The sequence below is a fragment of the Pongo abelii genome, chromosome 15, assembly GCF_028885655.2.
Source record: "Pongo abelii isolate AG06213 chromosome 15, NHGRI_mPonAbe1-v2.0_pri, whole genome shotgun sequence".
In the NCBI taxonomy this organism is placed as follows: domain Eukaryota; kingdom Metazoa; phylum Chordata; class Mammalia; order Primates; family Hominidae; genus Pongo; species Pongo abelii.
Genome location: NC_072000.2, coordinates 41460082 through 41487562, shown reverse-complemented (window position 1 = coordinate 41487562; position 27481 = coordinate 41460082). Strand labels below are relative to the sequence as shown.

The 27481-nt window shown below is 35.8% G+C and overlaps 1 protein-coding gene across 1 annotated transcript in view; it reads right to left on the bottom strand.

Annotated features, from left to right (window-relative positions):
• The window catches only part of TTC6 (tetratricopeptide repeat domain 6), a 227296-nt gene that overhangs the window by 15636 nt on the left and 184179 nt on the right, over nt 1-27481 (bottom strand). Inside the window, exons 19-29 of the mRNA XM_054530057.2 lie at nt 24967-25049; nt 23949-24025; nt 23373-23533; nt 21589-21723; nt 19881-20030; nt 18924-19064; nt 17476-17589; nt 13883-14002; nt 8655-8728; nt 2442-2652; nt 45-197 (exon numbers count right to left, since the gene is read on the bottom strand). Coding sequence (XP_054386032.2) covers nt 45-197; nt 2442-2652; nt 8655-8728; nt 13883-14002; nt 17476-17589; nt 18924-19064; nt 19881-20030; nt 21589-21723; nt 23373-23533; nt 23949-24025; nt 24967-25049 — 1419 coding nt within the window. The remainder of the gene's footprint in view (nt 1-44; nt 198-2441; nt 2653-8654; nt 8729-13882; nt 14003-17475; nt 17590-18923; nt 19065-19880; nt 20031-21588; nt 21724-23372; nt 23534-23948; nt 24026-24966; nt 25050-27481) is intronic.

Genomic DNA, 27481 nt, shown 5'->3' with positions numbered 1-27481 from the left:
GTGTTAATTTATGCTAATAATAATATAATCTAAGATGGTTTTACCTTCATGGCAGCATTAATATCCTGCATTGCAGCAAAATTATTACCCATCTGAAGACAGACCACAGCTCTTCCTTCATAGGCTAGGTAGTTCTTTGGATCAATATCTATGGCAATGGTAAAGTGGTTCCAAGCTTTCTGGAATTTTCCTTGGGCCTAAAATAATTTTCCAATTACACGAAGTAGGAAATAGTCCATAACATCACAAACGTTTATGATTCTGACTCAATCAAATAAAACCTTTACTAAGGGTATATTTATGCCATGCTAAATCTAAGTTCTTTCAAACCAGAAAGTAGGCATACTGAATGCATACTGTGGCTGCATTCAGTTGACTCATTACCTCTGAGTATTTATGATGAAATTTTAATTAATTAAAATAAATTTAACTTCAGAGTCATCTCCCGTACTAATCCTGGACAACATAAAATCATAGCCACCATGTGAAACGCCAGTGGTTTTTACCAACACAGAAAAATTTGCATTGAGCTGCACACACATAAGGAGGGATTGTATTTATCTGGTAGGCACTGAATCTCCAGTTATAGATAATATATACATAATATACATAATAAAATCAATATGTATTGAATAATAAATTAATAAACTAATGGTGTAAAACATATTCTGATAAATCACGCCAGCATCTGGAGTTTTAGAATCATTATACGTATTCCATGGAAAATACATGTAAATCTACCAAGCTTCTGTTTATATCAAATGGAAAAGAAAGAAAAAGGTCAGGAGAGGGGCATTGTTAACAGAACGATGTCAGAGTGCTTTCTAGAGAAGACCAGCTGGCAACTAAATGCCTCCACAGGAAGGCAGTGAGTTAATAAATTCAGTACAGTCTGGAGTCTGTCTTTTTTTCTGATGGGCTAAAAAAACCCATCTTGCCAGGATCTCGGAAGCTGACTCACTTTAACCAAGCTGAGCCTAGGGACTCTCATATAAAAGTAAAAAGAAATACAACTGTTAAGGGAACAAGACCCTGTTTCCTGATCATCAAATCTTCTCTCTCTGGGTAAACCATTTGTAAATCCACACTGTCAACACAAGCTCATTTAATAAACAAGGAATCAGGCAAATTGAGATTAGATTATTAGGATATTAAATAGCAAACTGCCTCACAGTAAGATCTCTGTCATCTGCTCCAGACCACATCTGTTGTGCTCATTTCTATATTTCTAGTGCTAGGCAAATAGTAAAGGAATCTGTAAGTATTTGTTGAACAAACTGTTGCTCTTTCCCCAGACAGAACTCAGATGGGACTAACTCTCCTTTTGCAGTCCTCCTTCCTGACTCAATTCTTTACACTGCTGTGCTTTTCAATTCTTTTTCAGGTTGCTATACACCCAGTGAGATCATCATAAAATGCAAATTTGATGTCACTTCTCCTATTAATGCAATTCACATTTTTAACTGGACCATAAGGCCTTTAACTCCAGCTTCATCTCATCTCATGCCCTGCTCCCTTTGCCCATAACATTCCATTCACTTGGGCCCTCTTGTCTCCTTCTTACAAGACTTTCTGATGGGCGGGTTTCACTCTACGGAACACTGTATCCTAGCCACAGCCCCTGCTTTCACACCTCAACATTGTTAATTTCTCAAAAAGCTTTCTCTCACCTCTCAAACAAAGCTAGGTTATTTTTCTACAAGTTATACTAAAACTCATCCTTTTCCTTTGTTGCACTTATCATGATTATAATCAATTATTCATACGATTAATTGTTTGATGCCTATCTCTCCACTGGGTAGTAAACTCTGCAAGAAGAAGGAAGTATAATCTTGTTCATTGCTATACCCCTAGGCCTAGAGCAGTTTCCGTTCTATATGTAGTGCTCGGTTAATGTCTGTCGAATGCAATGAATGATGATGATCTTAACACATTTCACTGGATTGCAGTCAGCTCTAGCTGCCTTGGAAATCCCTCTCTTTAAATGGACTTTGCAAATTTCTACTGTGATCCAGTAATGGCTAATTTTCTTCCCTTTAGCTTTCCACTAATGCAATAGGACAAAACCTGTGGGGCCTAGGTATATAAGCTAGTAAAATAAATGTTACCCAGGTTTTTATAGATGAACTTCATCAGGCAAATTTTAAAAGTTGTTTGTAAGTGAGAAGGAAGGTAGGGAGGGGTGCAGACATAAACAAAGCTCAGGTTCAAAAGATTTTCATCTAACCAGCCTACCAGCTCCCCAGGCTGATCCAGATCCAGGCAGTCTCTCTATAACTAACTAAACCCCTGCTCCCACTGCTACTCTGTAACCTAAAAGTAAGGAAAAGGTAAATGTTCATAACCAAAGAAATAACATATACTCCCATTGCCAGGAAAGAGCCAAATATATTCTTTCTCCCCAAAAGATGCTTTTAATGCTCAAAATGTTGCTATATTACCTGCAAATTATAGCCAAAACTAATTCTGGCTTTCATGTATGCTGGATTAATATGCAGTGCTTTCAGAAAGTCTTTCTGTGCTTGCTTGGTGGCTTCATCATGACCGTATTCCATGTAAGAATTTCCCCGTCCAACATAAGCATCCAGAAAACATGGGTTAATTTTAAGAGCCCAGGTAAAGAAATTGACAGCTTCTTCAAATTCATTAATTCTGCAGATAAATAAAAATATTGATGCCTTCTGGTGAACTGATGCATTCTGGTGACATATACAATGTTTTCCTGTAACTGACTTTTCCATAAAGATTTGAATTGACTCATTAAAAAATCTCCATTTCTATTATCCATTGTAGGAGGTAGGCACATAAGTCCATATGACCTAAGGAAGTGTGACAGGTCCTTTGAAGATTTTGGCAAAAGGAAAGACAGCAAGAAAGGGTCATTTTCATAGCAGAATGTGATGGGATGATATTCTGGATCTTTTTCAAGTTATCAAAGTCCACATGGCATTCTTATATCTGTTTTTAACAGGTATCAATTACTAGTATAGAAAAACATATGCTACTATTGATGAAATGTACTTTCAAAATTAGATTAAACTTATTTATATGTATTTAATATTTCCTTATACAATGAAAACAGCCAGATTTTCATCACATGGGAGTCCTTACATCAGATCTCCTATAAAGGCAGGCCATTTCACTGTGGACACCAGGAGACGAGGGGAGAGAAAAAAGTAAAATGCATTTTATTTATCAACTTGTGAATGTATTTGGCTAAATGATAACTCTCTCTGTCCTCCCTAATTACTCTCTTGTGGTGGAGGTTAAGGCTGTTAAAGGCATCAAATATTTGTTCATGGGCATATAAAGTCACTTCTCCATTTCATATGCATATCTAATAATAATATTTAGTTTCAATTAACATGGAGAGAGTCTAGGATTTTTGAAAATGGAATGGAATAAGGAAACTAGTAACTAGCACTGTTTACTTACCAGGTACTGTGCTAAGTACTTAACATATGGTATTTCCTTTAATACTTCCAACAATTCTGTAAGCTAGTTATAATTATCTACATTTTACAGATGAAAGGAAAATTATGGCACAGAAAAGTTTGCACACAGGTAACAGCATAGTAACTAACATACTATGTTTGCACAGAGAAAATATCTGAGATTCAGGTAAGCCTTACTCCAAAATCCATGCTTTTCCACACAGCCACCTCTACCACACATTCTGCACCTATTATATACCTGTGGTTGGTGCACAAGAACCAGTGAGCTGGTATCTCAACAAGGTAGCCAGAAGAAAGTCTTGGAGTTTAGATTTGAGCCTGAACATGCAAATTAATATTAATTTTTCAAGGTTGTTACAAGGATCAGATGACAACATGTGAAGAACACCTAGCACAGAAACCTTCACCCAATAAAGATTATATCTCCCTTCCATTCTCTTCATTACTTCTCAAACAGGTTTCAAATTTTAATAAGATGTATCACTACTTTGCCAATTTTTCCTTTATAAAATACATGGAACCCAGGATAAACTGTTCCAGAAATTATCATCTTCTAGAGGTTACTCAAGAGTATCTCTTAAACCAGTGATTCCCAAACTGCCCCTTCCTTCATGAAAGTTGCCCCAGGTTCCACCTACACTATCGTTTACTAAATATTTTCTTTTAAGTCAACTCACTTTTTTTACTTAACTAAATTTATTTTTAAAAGCAAATTAATTTAAATACCGTAAGTTGAAAAATTATCTCATGCCATAAATAAAATAATAAGCAAAAATAATAAGCTTGGAGCTGGATACTTTACTCTGCAGAAAACAGCCTGAGTGCTGCACCATCGATTACAAACAAAGTTTTTAAAGACTAGCTCTGGCCGGGCGCGGTGGCTCACGCCTGTAATCACAGCACTTTGGGAGGCCGAGGTGGGTGGATCACGAGGTCAGGAGTTCGAAACCAGCCTGGCCAACATGGTGACACCCCGTCTCTACTAAAGATACAAAAATTAGCCAAGTGTGGTGGCAGGCCCCTGTAGTCCCAGCTACTCGGGAGGCTAAGACAGGAGAATCGCTTGAAACTGGAAGGCAAAGGTTGCAGTGAGCCGAGATCGTGCCACTGCACTCCAGCCCGGGCAACAAAAGCGAAACTCCGTCTCAAAAAAAAAAAAAAAAAAAAAGGCTAGCTCTTAGCTGACACATTCTCCTTGATGTGTTCAGAAGGTTTGATAAAGAATTCATTTTGAAACTGAAAGGCAATTCAGTTTCTCACAATGTGATACAGTATTTTTTTAATGCTTGTCCAGGCCATGAAAAATAACAGGTACTTGCGATACTTGCTCCATGTTTCCCAAATGTGGTGCAACAGGTGTTCTTCTAGAAGATCACACAACAATCCACAGTGAAGCTTTAAGAAAGCTTGCTTATGATGTTACAAGCAAGCAAAGGTTAACGTCCACATATGGGAATCAGATGCTGCCTTTTGAGTTACTCAGAAAACACAAGGTCACTTTCCTCAAGTAGTATACAATGAAATTGTGCTCTCTTTCCTGATAATTGGCACTATTTAAGAAGTAAAAGTTGGGCCAGGCACGGTAGCTCATGTCTGTCATCCCAGCACTTTGGGAGGCCGGGACAGGTGGATCATCTGGGGTCAGGAGTTCAAGACCAGCTTGGCCAACATGGTGAAACCCCCTCTCTACTAAAAGTACAAAAAACTAGCCAGGCATGGTGGTATGCACCTCTAGTCCCAACTACTTAGAAGGCTGAGTCATGAGAATTGCTTGAACCCGGGAGGCAGAGGTTGCAGTGAGCCGAGGTCATACCATTGCACTCCAGCCGGGGCAACAGAGTAAGACTCCATCTCAAAAAAAAAAAGAAAAGAAAAAAGAAGAAGAAAGAAGAGGAAGAAGAGGAAGAAGAAGAAGAGGAAGAGGAAGAAGAAGAAGAAGAAGAAGAAGAAGAAGAAGAAGAAGGAGAAGCCCACTTTGCCTTTCCAAGTGCCTTCTCACTCTAGTATAACAATAATTCTAAACATAGCATAACAAATTCCTTATCAGGAATAATAGTCATTCTGTGTAAAATGCATTTAGTTGACAGGTTTTGTTGTGTTTAGTATTTCTATCTGTGGGTAGTGAAGCATTTACTTATGATGCATATCTATGGTGACCATGTCAATGGACATTTCCAGGGAAATCCCCTTCTCTCATATTCTCCACCAAATTCATTGAAATGAATATTTCAATGTAATATTGACATCCAAATTGCATCATACACCCTGGCCCCTCTTACCCAGTGAAATTAAGAATCCTTTGTGAGTACATATTCTAATATATGGTTTATGAAATACAATCTTCCCTCCTGTATAGCCTAACCAATTAGAAAAATGAGGCAGCAAACTGAAGCTCACCACCATGTCATATAAGTTGTGAATTACCAAATGGCAGTGATTGAAGCTATTTTTCTGTACCCATCAAGTTATCAGCACAAATGTTTAATGAGCAGCTAGTCTGTTCAGACCAAGTAAATAATCATTAAATCTTAAAGCTGAAAAGAGATCTTGAAAGACATCTAGCAAGCTCCTCAAAGCCGAGAGTAACTAAAATCAAGTCCAGGGAGGTGAAAGTGCTGAAAATCAGAGGATTCCCAGCCTCCTGCACCAATAGACCAGGAAAAAAAAAATCAGCAGATGCCACTGTAATTACATCTCTGAATATGTGTCTGTCACAGTGTCCTAAAGGTTGAAGCCCTTGTTAAGTAACTGCATGGCAGTTAGCCAATGGGAAAATGTGGCAGAATATCTATGTTCTTGTCAGGTTACACGTTCAATGAGATATAAATTGTTAAGCATCAGTTACCACAAGTGTAAAGGTATGTTAAATGAGTTTTTCTAAAATAAAATGTGTTCACATAAACCTAGAGCAATGTGATCACTTACTGGAGGTGCATGATTCTACTTACAGCATTCTGTGAACAAGAGACCGTGTGCTGAGCTTGTCCACTAGGCCACAGACACAAAGGCCCACTGCATTTTCCAAATGAATCACATACGTGACCAGATGTGCCCTACTGAGTTGTATAAATAAATCACAAATCCCTCCCCAAACTAAAGAATCTGGCTTGAAGAGTTAAAGACTCAAAAATATTTTATGCCCCAATATGTAAGAATAGTAAAATAAATGTGCTGAAGTAAAAAGTAGATAGGATATATGACTCTGAGTAATCTCCCTCTATGGTATTATTTTTTGAAATATGAAAGTGGCATTCTCAGTTCTAAAAATTAATTCTACCGTAACACTCGTGGTGACTAAATTGGGCAACAAGTAGGATATTCAAGCCTAAGGAATGTTGTCTCCTAGCAACCACAAGAGTGAGAACCAGAGATATACAAAGGATACTTCAAAAGTCTGCAACCCCACGAGATCAAAGATCAAAGCCTTAAAATTTAAAAATTTATTTATTTAAAGAATTTTTCCTAATGAGAAAATGTTTACTTTCCCTACTGTAAGACACATCAGGAATGAATCCCCATAGTTACAGTCCATGCATCTGTGGTATAAGGTTGTTATATCTCACCTAGAAAAGCAAAAAATATTTTTCCTGAAATAAATATAACCAATCACTAAACACTCCATATTGTTAAATTCAGCAAAACTTAGAACTCAAAACACGTGGAACTGGGACTCTGAGTTTTCAGAGGTTTACAGTTGATTTAAATTCTACTTTTATTAAAGAACAATAGAGATTCTAGTTGGGTTATGAAAGTTGGTTATTTGGAATTGCAAAGCAGTATCAGCTTAAGGAGGCTCTCCCATATATACCCAGTGATTACATTTCATAAAAGAGATTGCGAACTGACATACAGAGAAATTTACTGGCTCTAATGGTTGCTAAACATAGGAGTGAGGTAGAGAGTAGTTTTGGAGCCTGTTTTCAGTTTTAACAGAATGCAACGAGCTCGGACACTTTTGGTCTTCACCCACACACCAAAACAAACACATCAGTCATCGTTATTCCATCTCTTCTTAAGAATGACAATTACTTAAGGAGATAGATTGTACAAAAGTTGCTGGATTAAAATAGACAATGGTATGACCGGGTTTTGCTGTCTGTACAAAATGAAAGGTCTAAGACCAGTTTGGCCTTTTAACACAAAGACACCTTCAGAAGTTCCAGTTATGGTATTACTCTGCTCATAAAATTAAAAAAAAAAACTTTCATAGGAAAATGTAGCTGTACTATATATGTCCTCAAAGAGAAAAGGATGTCAATTTCCTAAATAATTCAAACTATGTTTACTCTCTAAACTGGGTATTTATACAGCCTAGTCTACATAATTTGGAACTATTCTAACTTAATCCTCCAAATTAACTGGTATTATTTGTTTCTTAGGGGAAAAAAAGCTATAAACTATTATTTAACCAAATACATTTCATCACATATTAAAATCCTCGCAGGCTGAATCTCTATAATTGTAAAAGCAAAATTACCAAAAGTTAATTTTATGATGTAAAATGTATATGTAGAAACATAAACATTATGGCTAGCAAAGTCTATATACTATAATATTATTTCAGAGTATATTTTAAGCTGATTATCTTCTATATTTTAACCTTATGTAAGTGTTTTCATCTCTTCTTCTATAACTTATTTTTATAATAAACCCAGGAAGAAGTAATTTTGCTTTAAGTATTGTGTTTTTTATAGATATTTGCCGGCGTTTTTTACTTAGTATTAGATTCAGTTATGTTTTTAAATGCAAAATTATCTTAAAAATGAATAATTTTTAAAAATCACCCTTTCTTCCAGGAAAGAGACTTTATAAAAGTCAGCCCCACTTTACAAACAAAATAAATTATTTTATGCTTAGATATTTTGAGCTATGCATAATTTTATTCCATATATTGCCATGATCCTTTCCCAGCACCTACGCTTGGATCAGATGAACTCTGCCCAGTGCCATGATGGAAGCATTTGCCTGCTAATTTGTGTAAAACAGTCTATTGGAAGGCAGAAGGGTGCTGAGGAACACTAAGTGTGGTCCCCGCGTCTACACAGGGAACTCTCTGTGTCCCTCCCCATTTTTGTACTCTATCGCATTCACAGTTTCTCCCAGTTTCTTCCATTCTCTCCTGGCTTGTTTATGGGGTGATAATTAGATAAGTCTGATGGTCCTGCTTGATTCCACTTTGACATCAATTGCACTCCATACCTGTGATGGCACATGGCAGTGGCGTGACAAAGGCTCCCGTTAGTCTGGCTTATCAGTGCAGCTTGTTTAAAATCCTGAAATAATGTTATAAGCTTTTGTTAATTTTGCAACATTATTTTATGTGCTATCTTAAACTTCCTTCTAACTGTGATTCCACAATGACACAAGCATTAAGATATACATCTTCCTAAATACATGTGACACAAGCATTAAAATACACATCTTTCTAAAACTTTATATTTTCCTTGTAGTAGCACATCAAATAAGAACAGATGAAACAAAGGAAACCTATTATTGTAGACTCACTCAGAATCTTGTACTACTGGTCTCTACTCAAGAATGGGGATTTTTTCCTATGGTTTTGACCTGCAATGGGTAATGAGGTATCTATCTCATTTACTTTCTTTCTATTGTCTATTCCCAGTGAACTCCTCTGGAGACTTCTCTATCTAGACAGAAAAGGAAATGCACCGGGAGAGAACCTTTGATGTTATATGACTATAGGACAAACAGGCATCCAGGTTGGGGAAAGGGTCTGTGTGGATGAGCTGGGGCTGCTCCTGCCTTTGGAATCCACACTTCTGGTGAGAAATTGTCTCTTGTCAAGGATCCATAAGCTCTCCTGCAAGGGAGAAATGGAAACTCTAATCCCCAGATCTGAAGTTAGGGAAGTCAGCTGGGAAGGATCCCAGTGGCCCCTAGAAAGAGGCTGTTTCAAAGCACTGGAAGGGCTAAGTCCACAAGAGATCCTGCCACGGTAGCCCAGAGCTCTTTCCTTTATCAGGCCCCAGGGACAGTGTCTGAAGCTCATGGCTTTTCAAAGTCCTACAGAAATATTTGAGGCCTAAAGTAAAATAAGAACATCGCTACATTTAAATTAAGAAAATATTTAAATATATAACAGCAAAACAAAATATTATATCATGTCAACTGCATGATATTTACCTATGCTTTATATATGAGATGTAGATTGATTTTACTGATTGCTATAATATAGGAAGGGCTTCTGAAAGAGTCCTGAATCTATGAAGGAATGAAAATAGCACTGCTTTTTCCCCAGAAGACTGCTTCAGCAGGAATCTTCCCGGACAGTATTTGTTGTGATTTCACTTGATCAAGCAGAGCAGTGGGGAATATTACACTCTTCTGTGGAGTGGCAAAAGGAAATCCCTCCAGGCTTCCTTCCTGGAAGCCAGACATCAGAAATCTGCAGCCCCAAAGGACACTACCCAGCCAGAAAGGAGCTAATCAAAGCCCACACTCTCCCTTTCCCTCCCCCTCCTCCTCCCTTCCACAAACCCTCCCTGGCTATGTCAAAGGGAAGAGGCTGTCTTTGAAGGGTAGGATAAATTTTCTGCTGTTATTGGGGGTGGAAGAGGGAGTATTAAGGTTAATCTGAGCACTCAGAGATCCTGCTGGAGGACGCAGTATTAGTCACAGTTCAATCTGTAGATGTGGACACCCCACATTGATTCAAGAAGCATATTTGATACTATGCTTCCAAATGGAACTATTTGGAAGAAAATTTTTTTAATTATTGTCTGATCAAATATAATCTAATAAAATGCTTCCAGACATCTCTCTAGGAGGATTTTTTTTTTTTTTTTTTTTGCTAAAATTAAGGCAAACTTACAAGTGTAAGTGAGCTTTATTACAAACATTCCCATTAATTTTGGGAAGTTTCAAGGATGACCATGTAACTTAAAAGGCTAAAATAAATTTAGTTTTGTAATCAGATGAAACTTACAAAAGTGAACTTGACTCTCTCTATATAATCATTATTATACTACATGGTAATTAGGCAGTAATTATCAACGATAGACATAAAAGATGACTATTAGCATTACTTAGAATAAAGTTAGCCACTGTTATTTAATATTATAATTTTTCTCTTCTGCATTAATTCTCTCTCTAATATAAGGATGATAAATAACAAACCACACAGCCACTAATGTGTACCACATAGAATAGAATTTAGCTGTCTCATACTACCACTTCACATGCCTCCTCTTCTCCCATCAGCTCTGTATACCAGGGGTTGGGGACCCCTGGTATATGAGATGTAGATCTACATCTCAGTCTCAATCTACATCTCAATCTTACATCTCAATCACAGTAGGAGGTGAGCCACAGGTAAGCATTATTGCCTGAGCTCTGCCTCCTGTCAGATCAGCAGCAGCACTGGATTCTCATAGGAGTGCAAACCTTATTGTGAACTCTGCATGTGAGGATCTAGGTTGTGTGCCCCTTATGAGAATCTAATGCCCCATGATCTGAGATGGAACAGTTTCATCCCGAAACCATTACTCCGCCACCCTGCCGCCTGAATCCCCTGAAAAAATTATCTTCCATGAAACTGGTCCCTGGTACCAAAAAGGTTGGGGACCACTGCTATACACTTATGATAACTTGTTTGTTTGTTTTAGTCTCTATTTCATTTCCCTTAAGCTTTGATCCTTGGCTACCCATTTATATTTAAGTTTGAGGCATTTAGATTGAGAATGGCAGTTTGAGGTGCCTGAACATCTCTTCTCTACTATCTGTAAACTTGCAGCATTATATCTTTTTTTATTCCTTTACTATTATCTTGGTAGGTTTTCAGAGGGAAAAGAGGAAAACAAGTGTTCTTAACCCATTCACTTCTGGTTAACTTAGCCATTAACTTCACAAACAAGCCCAGTCAAAATGCTTCCTGAACAAAGTGTTCCTATGAAGGGCATACAGCTCTCAAATAACTAATGTTTTCAGCACTCAAGCTAGTCAGCTTCTCTGTTAATCAATCTTTCCCACTAAAACTGTTTTTAAAGATTCTGCTTTCTCTTGGTTTTTCATGCAGACCTCTAATTACTCAGTCTTATATATTTCATTGCTTCTTCCCCTGCCCACATCTTTTTTTAGTTGTTTTAATTTTTTAACTTCACATAGAGAAAAATTGAATTTTTTGCTTTCAATTTGCGTTTCTGTTGTATATCTTTTCCAGCTTTTTGTTGTTACCTATCTATAACACTATATCTAAAATGTGTTTTTGGTTGCCAAAATATAGTTGGCACTTTTACAAAATTCCAATCGGACATTTTCATGACTTTCATTGTTGTATTTTGACTATTTCCATTTAATATAACCACTGGTGTGGCTGGATTTTGGTCTACTATTTTATTATTTCTTTTCTGCTGGTTTCCTCCATTTCTGTTCCTCTGCTTCCTCTTCCTAGACTTATTTGGGATTCTTTTAACATTTTTTTATATTCCATTTTAGTTTATTTTCTACCTTTTTGACTGAAGAGGTCACATTTCAGCAGAAACCTAAATGAAACAAGGGCATGGATCATACACAGATCACGAGGAAGAGTGCTATATGCATGGGGACTCGCTCGTGTAAAGGTCCTGGGGCAGCAAGGGAGCCCAGCATTTCCAAGGAGTAAGAAAAGGCCAGGGTGGCATGACTAGTGGAGAGAAGAGAATGTTTGACAATGAGATCAGAGGTGAGCAGCAGTCATATCAAGTAAGGTCTTGCTCGGTCACAGTCAAGGGTTCAGATTTTATTCTAAGTGTGATGGGAAGCCATCAGAGGGTTTTGAGCAAGGAATAACTTGATCTACTTTATATTTTTAAGAGATTTCTCTAGCATCTGTTTAGAGAATAGCATGTAGAGGGGCAAGAGTAGAACCTTAAGCCAGTTGGGAAGTTACTACAGTAGTCCAGGAGAGAGATGGTTCGGTTCTGAAACCTGAGTTCTGCTCTTGCCCCAGTACTTACTGGTTGAAAGGAAGATAGCAGTGGCAATTATAAGAAATGATTTAATTCAAAATATACTTTAGTGGTAGAGCTGACTGGACTTGCTAATGGGTCAGATGTAGGGTGTGAGGAAAGAGGGGACAAGAATGACTCTCCCTAGACCATCAGCTCCTCAAAGACTGGAACTCTGTCTTATTTATCTCCATATATTAATGCCAGCGCCTTGCCTGAAAGAAGACAGAATTTGGAATCGAGTGAGTTCTGAGTTCAGATCTTACCCCAGTACTTACTGTGGAAAGACCTTATTTAACCTCTTTTGAATACCAGTTTCTTCCTCTGTAAGTTACAATTATAAATTGGGCAGCATTGTTGAGGACCCGGTGTGTAGCAACTGTGCAATAGTTGTTTAGTGGTTGCTTAGTACTAAATAAATCTTTATTCAGAGAATAACATGGGCCTTGCATTTAATTCTCTAACAGCTGCAGTCCCTTGTTCCCCACCTCCATTATCTCACTTTCTCCTCCTCAACACTGTTGCCCATCGTTTTCTTGCCTACTACAAACAGGGAGGTTCTTTACTCCATCTACCTGAGGGTATACCTAGTGATACAGCTCAAAAATATTTTTAATATATCAAAAAGCTTAAAGGTATTCAAACATTGGGATTACATCTATTCATAGTGTAAACTTCCTCAAAGGTAAATGATTATTTGGACAGAATCTCAAAAAAATGACTCCAGAAATAGAAAAATAATCATCTTGGGAGGTGAAAAGAACAGGATGCACTCCACTCCATAATGTTACGTTGCAGTTCCTTAGAAACAAAGAAGCAAAACTGTTATTTAACTATATATCTCAAATTGCTATTTAATTTTTACCTTCTGTTTCTTAATCCAAGAGTTACAAACAGACAATAAAAATAAAAAGTTAAAATGAGAATGATGAATTTTATTTAATTATTCTTTAATGAAATACATTTTAAACTACCTGTTTCTTTTGAAAACCTTGTCTATACTTTTTTCTAGTATAATTCTGAATGCCTGTCACCACTCACTTTAAAGCCTGTTACCAGTAACTCATTCTGAGTAACTATTTCCTGCCCTGTTTGAAACAGATTTATTTTGCTATATTTGCAAAGGGAAAAGACGAAAATTTTGAGAAAGTTACCACTAAACAGCAGAGTACACATTACAGGAATCATTTTATTTACTAAGTAACTTGACTTTTGTCTGTACTCCCTTAAGAGAAGTGATGGTCTTGATCAAATTAGAAATGTTTAAAAATGTATTGGCTGTTTATCTGTAATCCAAACAAAGCAAAAATATACATTTTTTTTCAAAGAGTCTATTAGTCATTTCAAGTATTTTAATAGAATTCTTGCTAAAGTTGAGCTACCACTCATTAATATTGCCAGTTGATAATAATAAAATCTTGTTCACTAGTTCTCAGAAGTCAATGTGCAAAATCAAGTGGGTCACACAACAGGAAGGCTTACCTCTAGTGCAAAGCCATACTGGTCTAGTTCTACGTAGATGAGTCCACGATTAAGGAAGGTGTTTAGTTTTACAGTTTCTGTAGCATCAAGAAGCAGCACAATTCCATAATCTGTTAATGCCTAAAAATAATCATTTGTAACATAGATTCAACTATTTAGAGCCTGAATTCATTGGCTATGGACAAATGTATTTATGTCGATACTAGGACCCAGTGGTTAGTTCTTCTATTTGTTTTATAATTTATGGCCAAAATAATCATATGTTAGATTTAAAGGGTACCCTTAGGTAAAAAGTATGATGGACATTGATACTTTCCAATAAGCAGTGCACACTGTGCTTGTATTTCATGTTTCACCAGCAAGTCACCCTATACATTTTCATTGGTGTACAGGCTGGAAGGGAGGGACTTAGCATTCTGCCTCGACTCGGTAGTTTCATCAAATGACTGTTGCTGTGATTACCACTAAAAATGTTATTTCTTTTTAGTGTTGTATTGTTTTCCTTGCTGAAATCTAAGCTCTGTGAGGCCAGAGCTTATCCGTTTTGTTCACTGTTTTAAGCCCAGTAACAAGAATCAAGCCTGCACATAGCATGCATTCAATAAATTTGTATCCAATGAAAAAATCATGAATCAATGAAAATAGATCTTAAAACTAACAAATAAGCACTTGTAGGAAAGCTACCTCAAAATATTTTGATAAATATATTCATTTTTTAAAAGACATATAGTGTAATCTGAGAATCAACTCAGACCCTTCTCCATTACTTTTACCTTTTTGGTTTTTTTTTTACATTCACTGACTAAACAAGATTTTACTGGTTTCTACTCTGTACCAGGTACTAGAAGCATCCTAAACTTGGGCTGGAGCTGAATCTCTTAAATCATTTTCCTACTGAACATTCTGTCCAAAAGAGCCATATGGTCTGATCAGAAAAGGGCTAAATCTTATTATGCCTGTAGCATCTGCCAACTGAAAATCACAAACAGCATTTTATATTTGCTCATTTGCCCTCCTCTGGTGTTTCCTAATGTTGCGTGCTCAAGTGTCTTTAAAAAATGCGCAATTAAAGATCCTATAGGTATGTTGTGGCATAATTAAAAATAAAAATTGCCAGGACTATAAAAAATAATCAGTAGTATTTGTCAAAAAAGAAAAAACCAAACCTAGAATATTATCCACAAATTGTCTAACATTTTTCTTTTACCAAGTCACATTATGTGAAACCAGTATGATGCCTTGGAGATCCACTAAGCAGCTGAGTCTGCAACACAAGAGGAAATAAAAACTGGGAAACAAGATTTCGTAAAGATCAACAAGGGTAAGGGGTAGGGATGGGAGCACATAGGTTTTGATTAAGAGGAGGGGTCAGGGCCTTGGCCTCTCCTGGATTTGTGCCATGCCTCTGTTATCATTACTAGCTCCTCGATTTGGAGAAAATTACTTAACACTAAGCCTTAGCTTCCTCATCTGCAAAATTGGGGTGTTAAAAATTCATCATATTATTGTAAGGATCTACTTAAAAATATTTTGATTGTATGTCAGCGAAGCATTTAGCTCAGTTCCTGTCACACAATAAGCCCTAAATAAGTGGTAACTGTTCAGTATTTTTATTAATATAAAGTGTTAGAACTAGAATTCATCTTTCCTTAGTTTTTATGAAACTATATCTTTGGAGAATGTCTAAGTGAATTTTCTGCAGAAAGTTACTTGCTTTTTCTCAGGCTAGGGATGGCAGAAATGCTGAGAAACAGGTGGAGGGAAACAGCAAGGGAGGAGGACACACTGCTTAATGACATCCAGTCCACATGCTGGAGGTCAGACGGTTTTACAAAGCCACCTAAACACTGTTAACCCAGAAGCAAACAAATTTGTGGACACCAATACAGGTCACTAACTCTCTCTGCGTGACTTGGATGGGTTTTCAAACCTCTCCCTACTTCCATCTCCTCATCTGTAAAGTGAGCAGATTGGATGAAATGCTTCAGAGTCCTGGCAGCTCCGAAATCACCAATATTTTATTATCGTAATTCAGTTTTACTTGATTTAGGTAGTTTCGCATTTTCTTTATTAACAGGGCACTGGCTCTTTCGCATACCTGAGATAACAAAACAATGGGTGTTCCCTCCTCACCCCAGCCCGTTGTTTTCCTATTCAGGGTTACCTTTCTGGCAGGAATGGGGTTGGGGAGGGAATCCTCAAAGGCCCCTGTTGTGCAGGTCACTCTAATAAATGATCTTTCAATCAGCTCCTAGCATCTTAACAATCCCCTTGTTAAAAATTAGCTATTCATTTATCAACATTTCTGGAGGAAACCTGATAATCTGGTTACCAGGAATTTTACATCCTCTTAGGTAGAGACAATGTTTCTCAACTTCTCTTCTGAAGCTTGCACATTTCTAAATTACTAAATGTTTTAAACAGACTTCACTGTCCCCGTTTCACAGAATGGAGAGTGTGTGAACACAGAACAGCGGGAATGTGACCTAGCCTTTTAAAAGAATGTGTCATTTACTGTGGACATGGGCAGGAATAAGGAGAGGGAAACAAGTAACAGAGAAAGAGGATGGGACACTGTACTGAAAGACCACAAGACTAGAGCCGCTCCCCAGTGAGGAATCCTCACTGAAAAGGGACCAAACCGACAAGAGAGAAGAGAGTAGGTAAGATTACAAAATACAAACAAGAGTTTGCACAGGTAGACGCTGGATCAAGACAAATGGAAAAAAAGGTTTGCTGCAGCCCACAGGCCTTCAAAATATGGGCCAAACCTGGTCACTGGTCCCTAGAGTTGAAAACCATCACTCCATCCTCCCTGCTACATGTGTGGTCTGAGGATCAAACAAAAGAATGCCTAAACAAACTGCTCTAGCTAATATTAAAATTTTGAAACCACAATATTGCTAGTGATTGCTACTGCTTTAAAAATTCTGCACTTTGGGAGGCCGAGGCAGGCGGATCACGAGGTCAGGAGATTGAGACCCTTCTGGCTAACATGGTGAAACGCTGTCTCTACTAAAAATACAAAAAATTAGCAAGGCGTGGTGGGGATGCCTGTAGTCCCAGCTACTCAGGAGGCTGAGGCAGGAGAATGGCATGAACCCGGGAGGCGGAGGTTGCAGTGAGCCGAGATCACGCCACTGCACTCCAGCCTGGGCAACAGAGCGAGACTCCGTCTCAAAAAAAAAAAAAATTCTGCATATGGTAGAAACATTTATTCGAATGATAATTATGTAATGCATTTAATTTATAAATGCCTTTAAATGCTTCTATAAGCATTACAACTTAATTTTTCATTTGACTTCTTTCAGAAATTATATAAGAAAATTTGGTAAGCACCAACAAAGAAATTAAATATTCTTTGAAATAGTTCTTTGGTTTCTCAAGTTTTATATGTGTGTATTTGCTAGGAATTCCTTTTGAAAATTCTAGCAGAAGTAATAAGAAAATACTTTATAAATGCCTTAAACGAGTTTACAAATGCTTTAACGTATTGTTTATTAAATGTTTATTGATTGAAATCAACAAGCTATTAAATGCATGTTATTTATTAAACACTTTAAACACACTGTTTACTAAAATGGTCATCTTACCATTTGAAGTTCCCTTATCTTGGTGTAACATAATGCTCTGTTATAAAATGCTATATAACTATTTTTGTCCATGCTGATAGCTGTAGTTAAATCTGTAATTGCTAGCTTATAAGTCTAAAAAGAAAAAAGTAATTACGTGAGAAAGGAAAATCATAATGGACTGAAATTTAATCATAAAACAAATTCTTGTTTCTATCAGAGTTTTTGAAACACTCATTTAACCATTCTTTGTATCATCTGTGAAATTAAGACATTGAAGCTAATCTTTCACAGAGTTAATTAAGAAAATCTCCTGGTAGAAATTATCATTATAGCTTGTCTTACCTGCAAACAAAATTAAACATATCAACAACTTTAATTTAGGCAAATATCTTATTACCAATGTTGGTATATGGCAAGGAGAAAACCATACTTCTAGGTAAAATAAAATAAAGCCACCCATATTAATGCAGCAAACATTCACCAGTGCTTGCTTGCTTCTGTCACTCTGACTGTCGTATCACATAATCGTCATGTTTTCTACCCACGTTCTCTTTTGCTTCCTCTTTGATTCTTCTGATACCTTATATCATCCATTTCTATAGATAGTAATTTTCATAGAATTAACACATAATGCAAGGTCTTACCTTTGCTTTAAGGTATTATTTGTGAAATATTTTATATAAAATAGCTACAAAGAAAGATCAGAAAAGAAAAGTAGAGAGAAATAAAGTATTCAGTGCAATATCACATATCAATGGTGCTGCTCACACCTTTTAACCCAGTAACTTCTGTTTAAGAACCAATCATAAACCCAAGCAGCAATTTTGTTCTCAGTTGTATATAACTATATTATTTTAAATAGTACAATAGTAAAAATTTTAAAAACAATCAAAAAGTTCAACAATAAAGTAATTTAAAATAAATTACAGTGGAATATTATGCAGTCAGCAAAATATTATCTTCAAAGATTAAGTGTAAAAAGCAGGGCACCACACAAGTTATATAAGCAGCATAGTCCAAATTTTGGAAAATATACATCATATATTATAAGGAAAATAGAAGACTAAATACAAATATGCCAAATGCACCCAGGAATTATCATTGATGGCGAGACAATAATCCTTATTCCCGTCCGTATTTTTCTAAATTGTCTACAATGAATATATGCTACATTCTTAATAAAAATAAATAACTAAAATAAATAAAAATAATTATTTATTTTTATTAAATATTTATTTAATAAAATAAATAAAAATAAATAAATGTTATTTAAAATGTAAATGTCAAAAATAAATACCATTATTTTGTGAAAAAAATGTGAATTGGGAAAGTGTAAAGTTTTCTATGTAGTTCTGCCCTTCATATCATAGAAACCACAAAGAAAAAAAGTAAGTGAGTCCCCTGCCTAGCATAAAAGAATCTGCCCACCCTAAAATTTCAGTAAACCAGGCAGGAAATGGCCCTACCTTGTTGTAGTATTTCAGAACTCCTCTGTAGAGATAGGCACGTACGCTTTCAGGGTAAATTTTAATAGCCTTGTTACAATTCAAGATTGCTTTGGAATACCTGCCTTTTAAACCATAGAATGCTACTCGGCTTAAATATGCCTATTCAGAGAGAGAGAGAAAAAGAAAGCAGGAATGGATGCTTTAGTAAAAGCACCAATTCTACCAAAATATATGATACTTGGAACAAATCTATGCCTCCCAAAGAGGGTAATAAAATATAGTCTTTTTAAAATTTTTCTTTTATTAGAAAAAAAATTTCAAAGGACACAGAATAATTGAAAGAATGATAAATACCTATCACCTGGAGTTAATAATATTAACATTTTGCCATATTTATCTATTTTTTTTCTGCACTATTGGAAAACAAGTTGTAGATATGGTAATACTTTACCCCAAGTCCTCCAGTATGCATCTCCTGTGAAAAAAAGACATTCTCCTACATAACCACACTGCCATTACATACCCAAGATAATTTATAGAAATTTCCTAAAATAATTTAATATTTAGACCTGATTCAAATTTCATAGATTCCTAAAATCAAGATGCAATCAAGCTTCACCTATTGAATTTTGTGTTGCCTCTACAGTCTATTAAAAGGCAGGAATCTATGTAACATCAAAACAAAAAGTAAGTAAAATTAATGAGTATACAAACTTTAAATTATTAATAGCCACATTAATATTTACATATATCACATTCACAGATATGTTTATATATATATCATAATATCACTGATGGAAATAATACTTTTAGTTTAAGGAGAAATACAGCTATTTGGATTATCAAAATAGAGTTAAGTGAAAAGTAGGTATAAGAAACTGATTGTTGCTAATTAATAACAATGGCAAATAAAAGATTTAATAGTTTTACCAAAATTAACGCTTTCCAACTCACTAAAAACATCTGTTTAAATACCTGGTAATGTTTTGGATTGAGGGTAATTGCACGATTAAAATCCAGAATCGAGCTATCCTTATGGAGTTTCACTTTACAAAGCCCTCGCTGATAAAAGCTTTCTGCAAAATCTGGATTTGCTTTCACAGCTTTTGTAAAAGAATCAAAAGCCTACAGGAGCATATTGTCAAAATGCAAACCATTTAGTGATATATAGTATATTGTTTTAAAATGTTAACGAATTACAGTATATAACTATTGTTAAAAAGTTTCACTCTATTTTTGGATTATTTTAAATACATTTCTCCTAATGGACCTCATGGAACAAACAAAACTAATATTTAGAAACAAGTAGGGTTGGTTATTATAATTAAAGGCAGACTAACGTATACATAATCCATATTGTTAGATTACAATATTTCAGGTGGTATAATTTTAATTATTCTTCAGATTTCATTTCTTCAAAGAAATCACAACCAGAACATTTATTTTTCATTAGGATCCAGCAAATGCATCATTATAAAACTTCAGAACACGCTAGGCGCGGCGGCTCATTCCTGTAATCCCAGCACTTTGGGAGGCCAAGGCGGGCAGATCACAGGGTGAAAAGATGAAGACCATCCTGGCCAACACGGTGAAACTCCATCTCTACTAAATACCACAAAAATTAGCCAGGTGTGGTGGCGTGAGCCTGTAATCCCAGCTACTCGGGAGGCTGAGGCAGGAGAATCACTTGAACCCGGGAGGCAGAGGTTGCAGTGAGCTGAGATTGCGCCACTGCACTCCAGCCTGGAGACAAAGTGAGACTCCATCTCAAAAAAAAAAAACACTTCAGAACAAAGGAACTCTAAAATTTTTCCCCACATTTTAAAGCAAAGCTGAGTTTGCTCTGGTTGTTCAAAAGGACTAACAACATGTAAAATATTTATAATTTGTCTCATATTTACTGGCATTTCTTAATAGAACAACTAATCAAGTGCACCTCTTTTTTGTTTATACCAATACCAGTTTAAAACACTGTCCACCCCATGAACATAAGAATTAGAATGATGTGTATGTGTTTGTGTGTGTGTCTGTGCGTGTGTGTGTGTGTGTCTGTGTGTGTGTGTGTGTGTGTCTGTGTGTGTCTTGAGATAGAGTTGTAGAATATCCAACATTAGCCATTGGATAGTATCAATTATTTTACATATTTGTCATATCAGTGACAAGTTTGAAGTAAAGAATTGCCTAAAATCACCAAAGACTGGATAAATATGTAGTAGTTGAATCAACTGTTTTTCAGTGAATCTGGCCATCTTAACAACCAGTTTCAATCTGATTTGAATTGTTCAATGATCAATAAGAAAAGCCAGAAATGCCCTAATCTTTTCCATTTATTCTACATTATGTTAAAGCACTTAAAGTACTTAAAATTTAATAAGTGAATCATACTAATGTGATAAAATTATTTTACTGTAATAATTTCCTGCAGTTAGATTTATTGTTCTGGCGGGAAACGCACATTAATCTTTAGAATATTGTTGACAAACAAGCATCAAATAAAACATGTTGATTAAATAAAACAACATCCTAGGTGCTGCAGGGTGCAGACTGACTATAATGAGCCAAGCTTCATAAGCAGCTTTAGACCAGTTGCCCACTGTATAGGTGGCCTTCAGAAACAGAATTGCATACAAGCAACCAGTCTCTAAAATCACAAATAATCTATACTCCTAAATACACGAAATACCATTTGTAAATTGCCTTCCTCCATGTAACAAAGACCCAAGTTATACAGACAGTCTGCTGAAATTGCTGTGGCATTTGGTCCTTTATCGAAATGAGAAATGGCATCCAAAACCTTCTTAAGCATTTTCACAGCTTCCTATAATGATAAAAAAGCAGGGAGGGGGCAATAAATGTTTCTTTCCACTATTGATTTAACATTACAGCCTTATATGTTAAACGGAGCACAGAGCACACACCTCTACTCTTACTTTATCTGAGGACAAACAGACCTGGTGAAGTTACAGGTCTTGTCAGTACACTACAAGAAGAGAACCCAGTTCAGAAGCCTTACCCTCATGAGTCCCACCCAGGTGCCTATCCTACAAGCCAGTACTTAGGCAGGCTTATGGACATGGATTTTTGGAACTAAAATTTCTAAATTCTGAAGGCTATACTCAAGCTTAAGTCAGGCTTAAATTTATGAACAAATTTATTGACAATTTCCTAATAATTTCTCTGAATGGAATACTGGGAAGCTACTAGGTAGTAAAAGATCTCCACTGATAATATCTGACATAATTTTAATCAATTTTTATCATGTTCTGCGGTCCTCCTAATAGGGTTTTATTGGCACCAAAAAAATAAACTACCTCCAAAACTCACTCATTTATTTATTCAAAGGAGTCAAAAGTCTCATTAATGTAAAAGTTTGAAACTCTCATTAATGAAAAAGTTCAAAATAGTCAAGAGTTTCATTAATGAAAAAGTCTCATTAAATGAAAAAGTCAAAAGTCTCATTAATGAAAAAGATAGAAAGGCCATTTAATACTTAACTACACATTGTATATCTGTATACAGAAAGACAAATACTTGTTACTGCTTATACTATCTTCTTAATTGTATTAAATTGCTAAAGAAACAATAAGATTTCACTTGGATACCCTAAGTGTCCTTTATGGCTTCTACTGAGCATTAGCGCTATATGTTTGCAAGCCACCCAACATCCCTCCTTCTGTCCTCACTCTCAGCACACGACCTTGCCTAGAAAAAGTGTATTACTGTCTCAAGTTCCCCCCTTTCTACTTTTCAATGAATCTATATCTTCATTCACTTTCACCTTTTTCTCTCCTGTCTTTGAAGACACCATAGAGACAAAAGACATGGCACAAACTGTAAGAAGATACTCAGCATACAATCAAGGATTAGTATACAGCATTTACATCTTAAATGCCTAAAATCAGTAAGAACAAGGGAAATGAAAAATGTGTATAGCAAATTGATAGAACAGGAAATATGAGTGGCTGATAAACATAAAAAGATTCTCAACCTGATGCTCAAACTGAGAAGTGTGAATTAAGACCATGAGACATCAATTTTTATCCACCAAATTGGCAAAAATAAAGCCTAACAATATCAATTATTGTAAAAGATGCAGATCAACAGGAACAGGAATACACCTACACTTCAGGTAGGAGAATAAATTGGTACCACCCTATGAAACAACACGTCATTTCCCTGAAAGTTAAACATTCACATTCTCTACATACCACCAATTGCACTCCTTGAAATATATCCTGGACAACTACTCCACATGCTGACTGAATACATGAAAAAGAATATTTAGGGCAGCCCTATTCTTAAGAGGGGGCAATAAAAAAAGAGTGAAAATAACCCAAATGTTAATTCACAGAAAAATAAATAAATAGTATGACTTAATTTTGTGAAAAATATGTAAAGTGGTATACTAAGCACAATATATACGCTTCATTAATAGGTTTAGTAAACATTACTCAGAGGACTTTTCACCTTGGTTCTCTTGGCCTTCATTTGAACTTTTGCTAATACAGCACACACGGTCATCTCAGCTCTATTCCAGCTGATTCCGTCCAAGACCTCAATGGCCTTGTCATGGTTTTCACAAAATGAATAAATGAGGGCTTGCTGCATAGGACTCAACTCGATGAGACCTAAAAGGGAAGGAAAGTTTATCAATATCTTTGCCAAGTATCAAGGATTTTGAATATAATTATTCTAAGGGAGTAATTCAATAATTTGTCTTTATAATATGAATTAACAAATCAATAAATTATAAAATTAACAAATTATACTAAGATCTATTTACTACCAGTAACCAACAAGACATTCCAATTACAAACAAAAAATAGAAAAATTGTAAGCTTAATATTTTCCATAAAAATCTCTCTCACAAAATTCACTGCTATGAATCATTTTACTAATTGGCAATGTACATATAAAACTAAAGTTTGAAAATCTAATTTGACTTTCAATTGGATCCTTCATGCTATTTATACATAACTATTGCAAAATAGCATAAAAATTTTAAAGAGGTATTTCTTAAAAGTTATAATTAATTATACTTACCTTTGTCCATTTCTGCTATTTGATAAATAGTAAACTTTGCAAGATCATAACATTTCATCATAAGAAGATATTGTCCTCTGGAAGAAATAATCGATTTTGACTCTAAGCAGCTAAAAATAAACTTTCTAAAATAAAGTTTCTTACAATCAGTTACTTACAATTTTACAATATATTCATTCTTATTTACTTATGTATGCATAAAAAAGTGAAAATTATAGATATTTTATATAATCTAAATATATCAATTAGCGTAGTGATGTGATGAGAAAACTTAGGAAATGTAACACTGAAAGAAAAGTACACAAATCTCTTTTTCCAATTATCTGTATTTAAAATGTTATACTTTTTGCTGAGAAATTATTAAAAGATAAAGTTCAAGGCATATAAAAGGAAGGAGGTATCTACATAAATTGCTAAAATGTGGTTCAGGGACAAAGCAAGCCCTTATCAGTAAAGCATTGTCACATTCTATTTCCCAGGTCTATAAATCCTCAAAAGATTATATTTTTGATAGTGATAACTCATAACTTGCAAAGGATATCTTTATAGAAAGTTCTACTGCATTTGAAATACTGCATGGAAGTAGGCAGTACCTGTAGAAATGGTATACAATTCAATATGTCACTTCTTTTCACTGAATTAGCAGAGGTTTATGTTTAGTACACATGCTTATGTTTGACTGTGGACATAATCAAAACAACTGTTCAAAATATGTTACCTTACTCTTATGAGATATGTGATAACTATATGACTAGTCGCTTAAAAAGGTCTCAAAGAACATAAACACTAAACAGGTATATTTTGATGCAAGGGTAGAGCAAAGGGAAAAATCTGGTTATCTTACATAATAAACTATCTTTAAGTTTAACAAACTGGCTTGCTGGTGGGGAAATGGCAATTGCTGGGAGATTAAATGTAAAATGGGGAGCCTGAAAGGTTCAAGAGGGAACTGAAGATCCCCATTCAGTTTCTCTGATGCTAAGTTATCCCAAGAAGAATTCAGTTTCTATGCTCATACCTTCTTATGTATAATTGGATCCCATCTGGCTGAAGGTGGATAGCACGAGACAATTCATTTACTGCCTTTTTCAATTTATGCAACTGTTGAGTGAGAAACAGAAACTTAGCTCCTAATAACATCGATTGCTTCCTTTCTGATATTTATCCTCTCCCACCCTTTCTACAGAAATTTTGCAGGGACATCTCCTAACATACATGTTTTTCTTAAGAATCAACAAAGCAAATGGGATACAGAGAAGTAAAAAGAAAAATTTATGATATATTCTTTGTTTTTAAAAATCATCTATCTTTAATTTTAAATAATAATTATACATATCTACATATACAATTTCACATAAATGTGATTATATAACACATTCTGGATTGTGTACGTGTTTGTGTTCTCTTTTATCATTTAGATTTCAGTTTTTCTCCCTCAACCCTTAACAACTTTTTCAGCAAACCTGATCCATCTTAATCAAGTAGCATGCAGGGCGGTCTCAGGCCTCTAATTCAAGCGCTTTGGGAGGCTGAGATAGGAGAATCGCTTGATGAGGCCAGGTCAAGACCAGCCTGGTCAACATAGTGAGACCCCATCTAGACAAAAACAGTAATAGGAATAAAGACTAAGAAATAAAGTAGCATGCAAAGGAGGGTAATATAAAAACTAAAACTCTATCCCACTTAAAAATAAGGGAGGAAAAACAGGCCTGCACAAAAATTAAGTAAATGAATGAATGAATATAACAAAATAAAAAAAGATGAAAAACTAATCTGCTTACCATCAATAAGTAATGAAAAGTAAACATTAATTATTCCCTTAATACTGGTCACAGAAACTGAATTTGTACAAATTTGGGGACAAAATCAACTATCATTGAAAATATTACCAAAAGAGCACTCTACAGACCAGAGCAAAATTAACCTGTGACAACCAACCAATCCTTTCATTGTTACACCACAATGATGCAAAGAAGCAAATGTACAAAACTAATTTGTGCATGGAAGCAGGCAGTACCTGTAGAGATGGTATAAATGTTTGGAGGAAATGGTGGATGGACTCAAAAGAGGAAACAAAAAAGGAGGAAGTTTGAGATTTGTTTAAATAAATTGGAAAATTTCTGTGGAACTTCATGCCTGCTGCTTCCTAAGCTAACCCTATTCAGGATGGTGTAATTAATAAATCATATAGTCATATGTTCACATTGCTACGCCTGTTCTACCAACCATACATGTCTATGCATTGAGGAAATCCTGACTTAAGACAAATGGAGGCTCATTCGCAGATCTCACAAGCTTCCCTGACATTAGACCACTACCAGGTAGCCTTAGATTAGATTTACCCTGGAGGCTGAACACACATAATGGGAGTATATATTCTTGTACATACATACACAAGGGTTTATTTACAATTGTTTTATTTACATGGAATCGTATTGTACACACTTCACACTCTTTTGTGAGCCCTACATTTCTTTTTTTTTTTTTTTTTTATTTTTTTTTTTATTATTATTATTATTATACTTTAGGTTTTATGGTACATGTGCGCAATGTGCAGGTAAGTTACATATGTATACATGTGCCATGCTGGTGCGCTGCACCCACCAACTCGTCATCTAGCATTAGGTATATCTTCCAATGCTATCCCTCCCCCCTCCCCCCACCCCACAACAGTCCCCAGAGTGTGATGTTCCCCTTCCTGTGTCCGTGTGTTCTCATTGTTCAATTCCCACCTATGAGTGAGAATATGCGGTGTTTGGTTTTTTGTTCTTGCGATAGTTTACTGAGAATGATGATTTCCAATTTCATCCATGTCCCTACAAAGGACGTGAACTCATCATTTTTTATGGCTGCATAGTATTCCATGGTGTATATGTGCCACATTTTCTTAATCCAGTCTATCATTGTTGGACATTTGGGTTGGTTCCAAGTCTTTGCTATTGTGAATAATGCCGCAATAAACATACGTGTGCATGTGTCTTTATAGCAGCATGATTTATAGTCCTTTGGGTATATACCCAGTAATGGGATGGCTGGGTCGAATGGAATTTTTAGTTCTAGATCCCTGAGGAATCGCCACACTGACTTCCACAAGGGCTGAACTAGTTTACAGTCCCACCAACAGTGTAAAAGTGTTCCTGTTTCTCCACATCCTCTCCAGCACCTGTTGTTTCCTGACTTTTTAATGATTGCCATTCTAACTGGTGTGAGATGGTATCTCATTGTGGTTTTGATTTGCATTTCTCTGATGGCCAGTGATGGTGAGCATTTTTTCATGTGTTTTTTGGCTGCATAAATGTCTTCTTTTGAGAAGTGTCTGTTCATGTCCTTCGCCCACTTTTTGATGGGGTTGTTTGTTTTTTTCTTGTAAATTTGTTGGAGTTCATTGTAGATTCTAGATATTAGCCCTTTGTCAGATGAGTAGGTTGCGAAAATTTTCTCCCATTTTGTAGGTTGCCTGTTCACTCTGATGGTAGTTTCTTTTGCTGTGCAGAAGCTCTTGAGTTTAATTAGATCCCATTTGTCAATTTTGG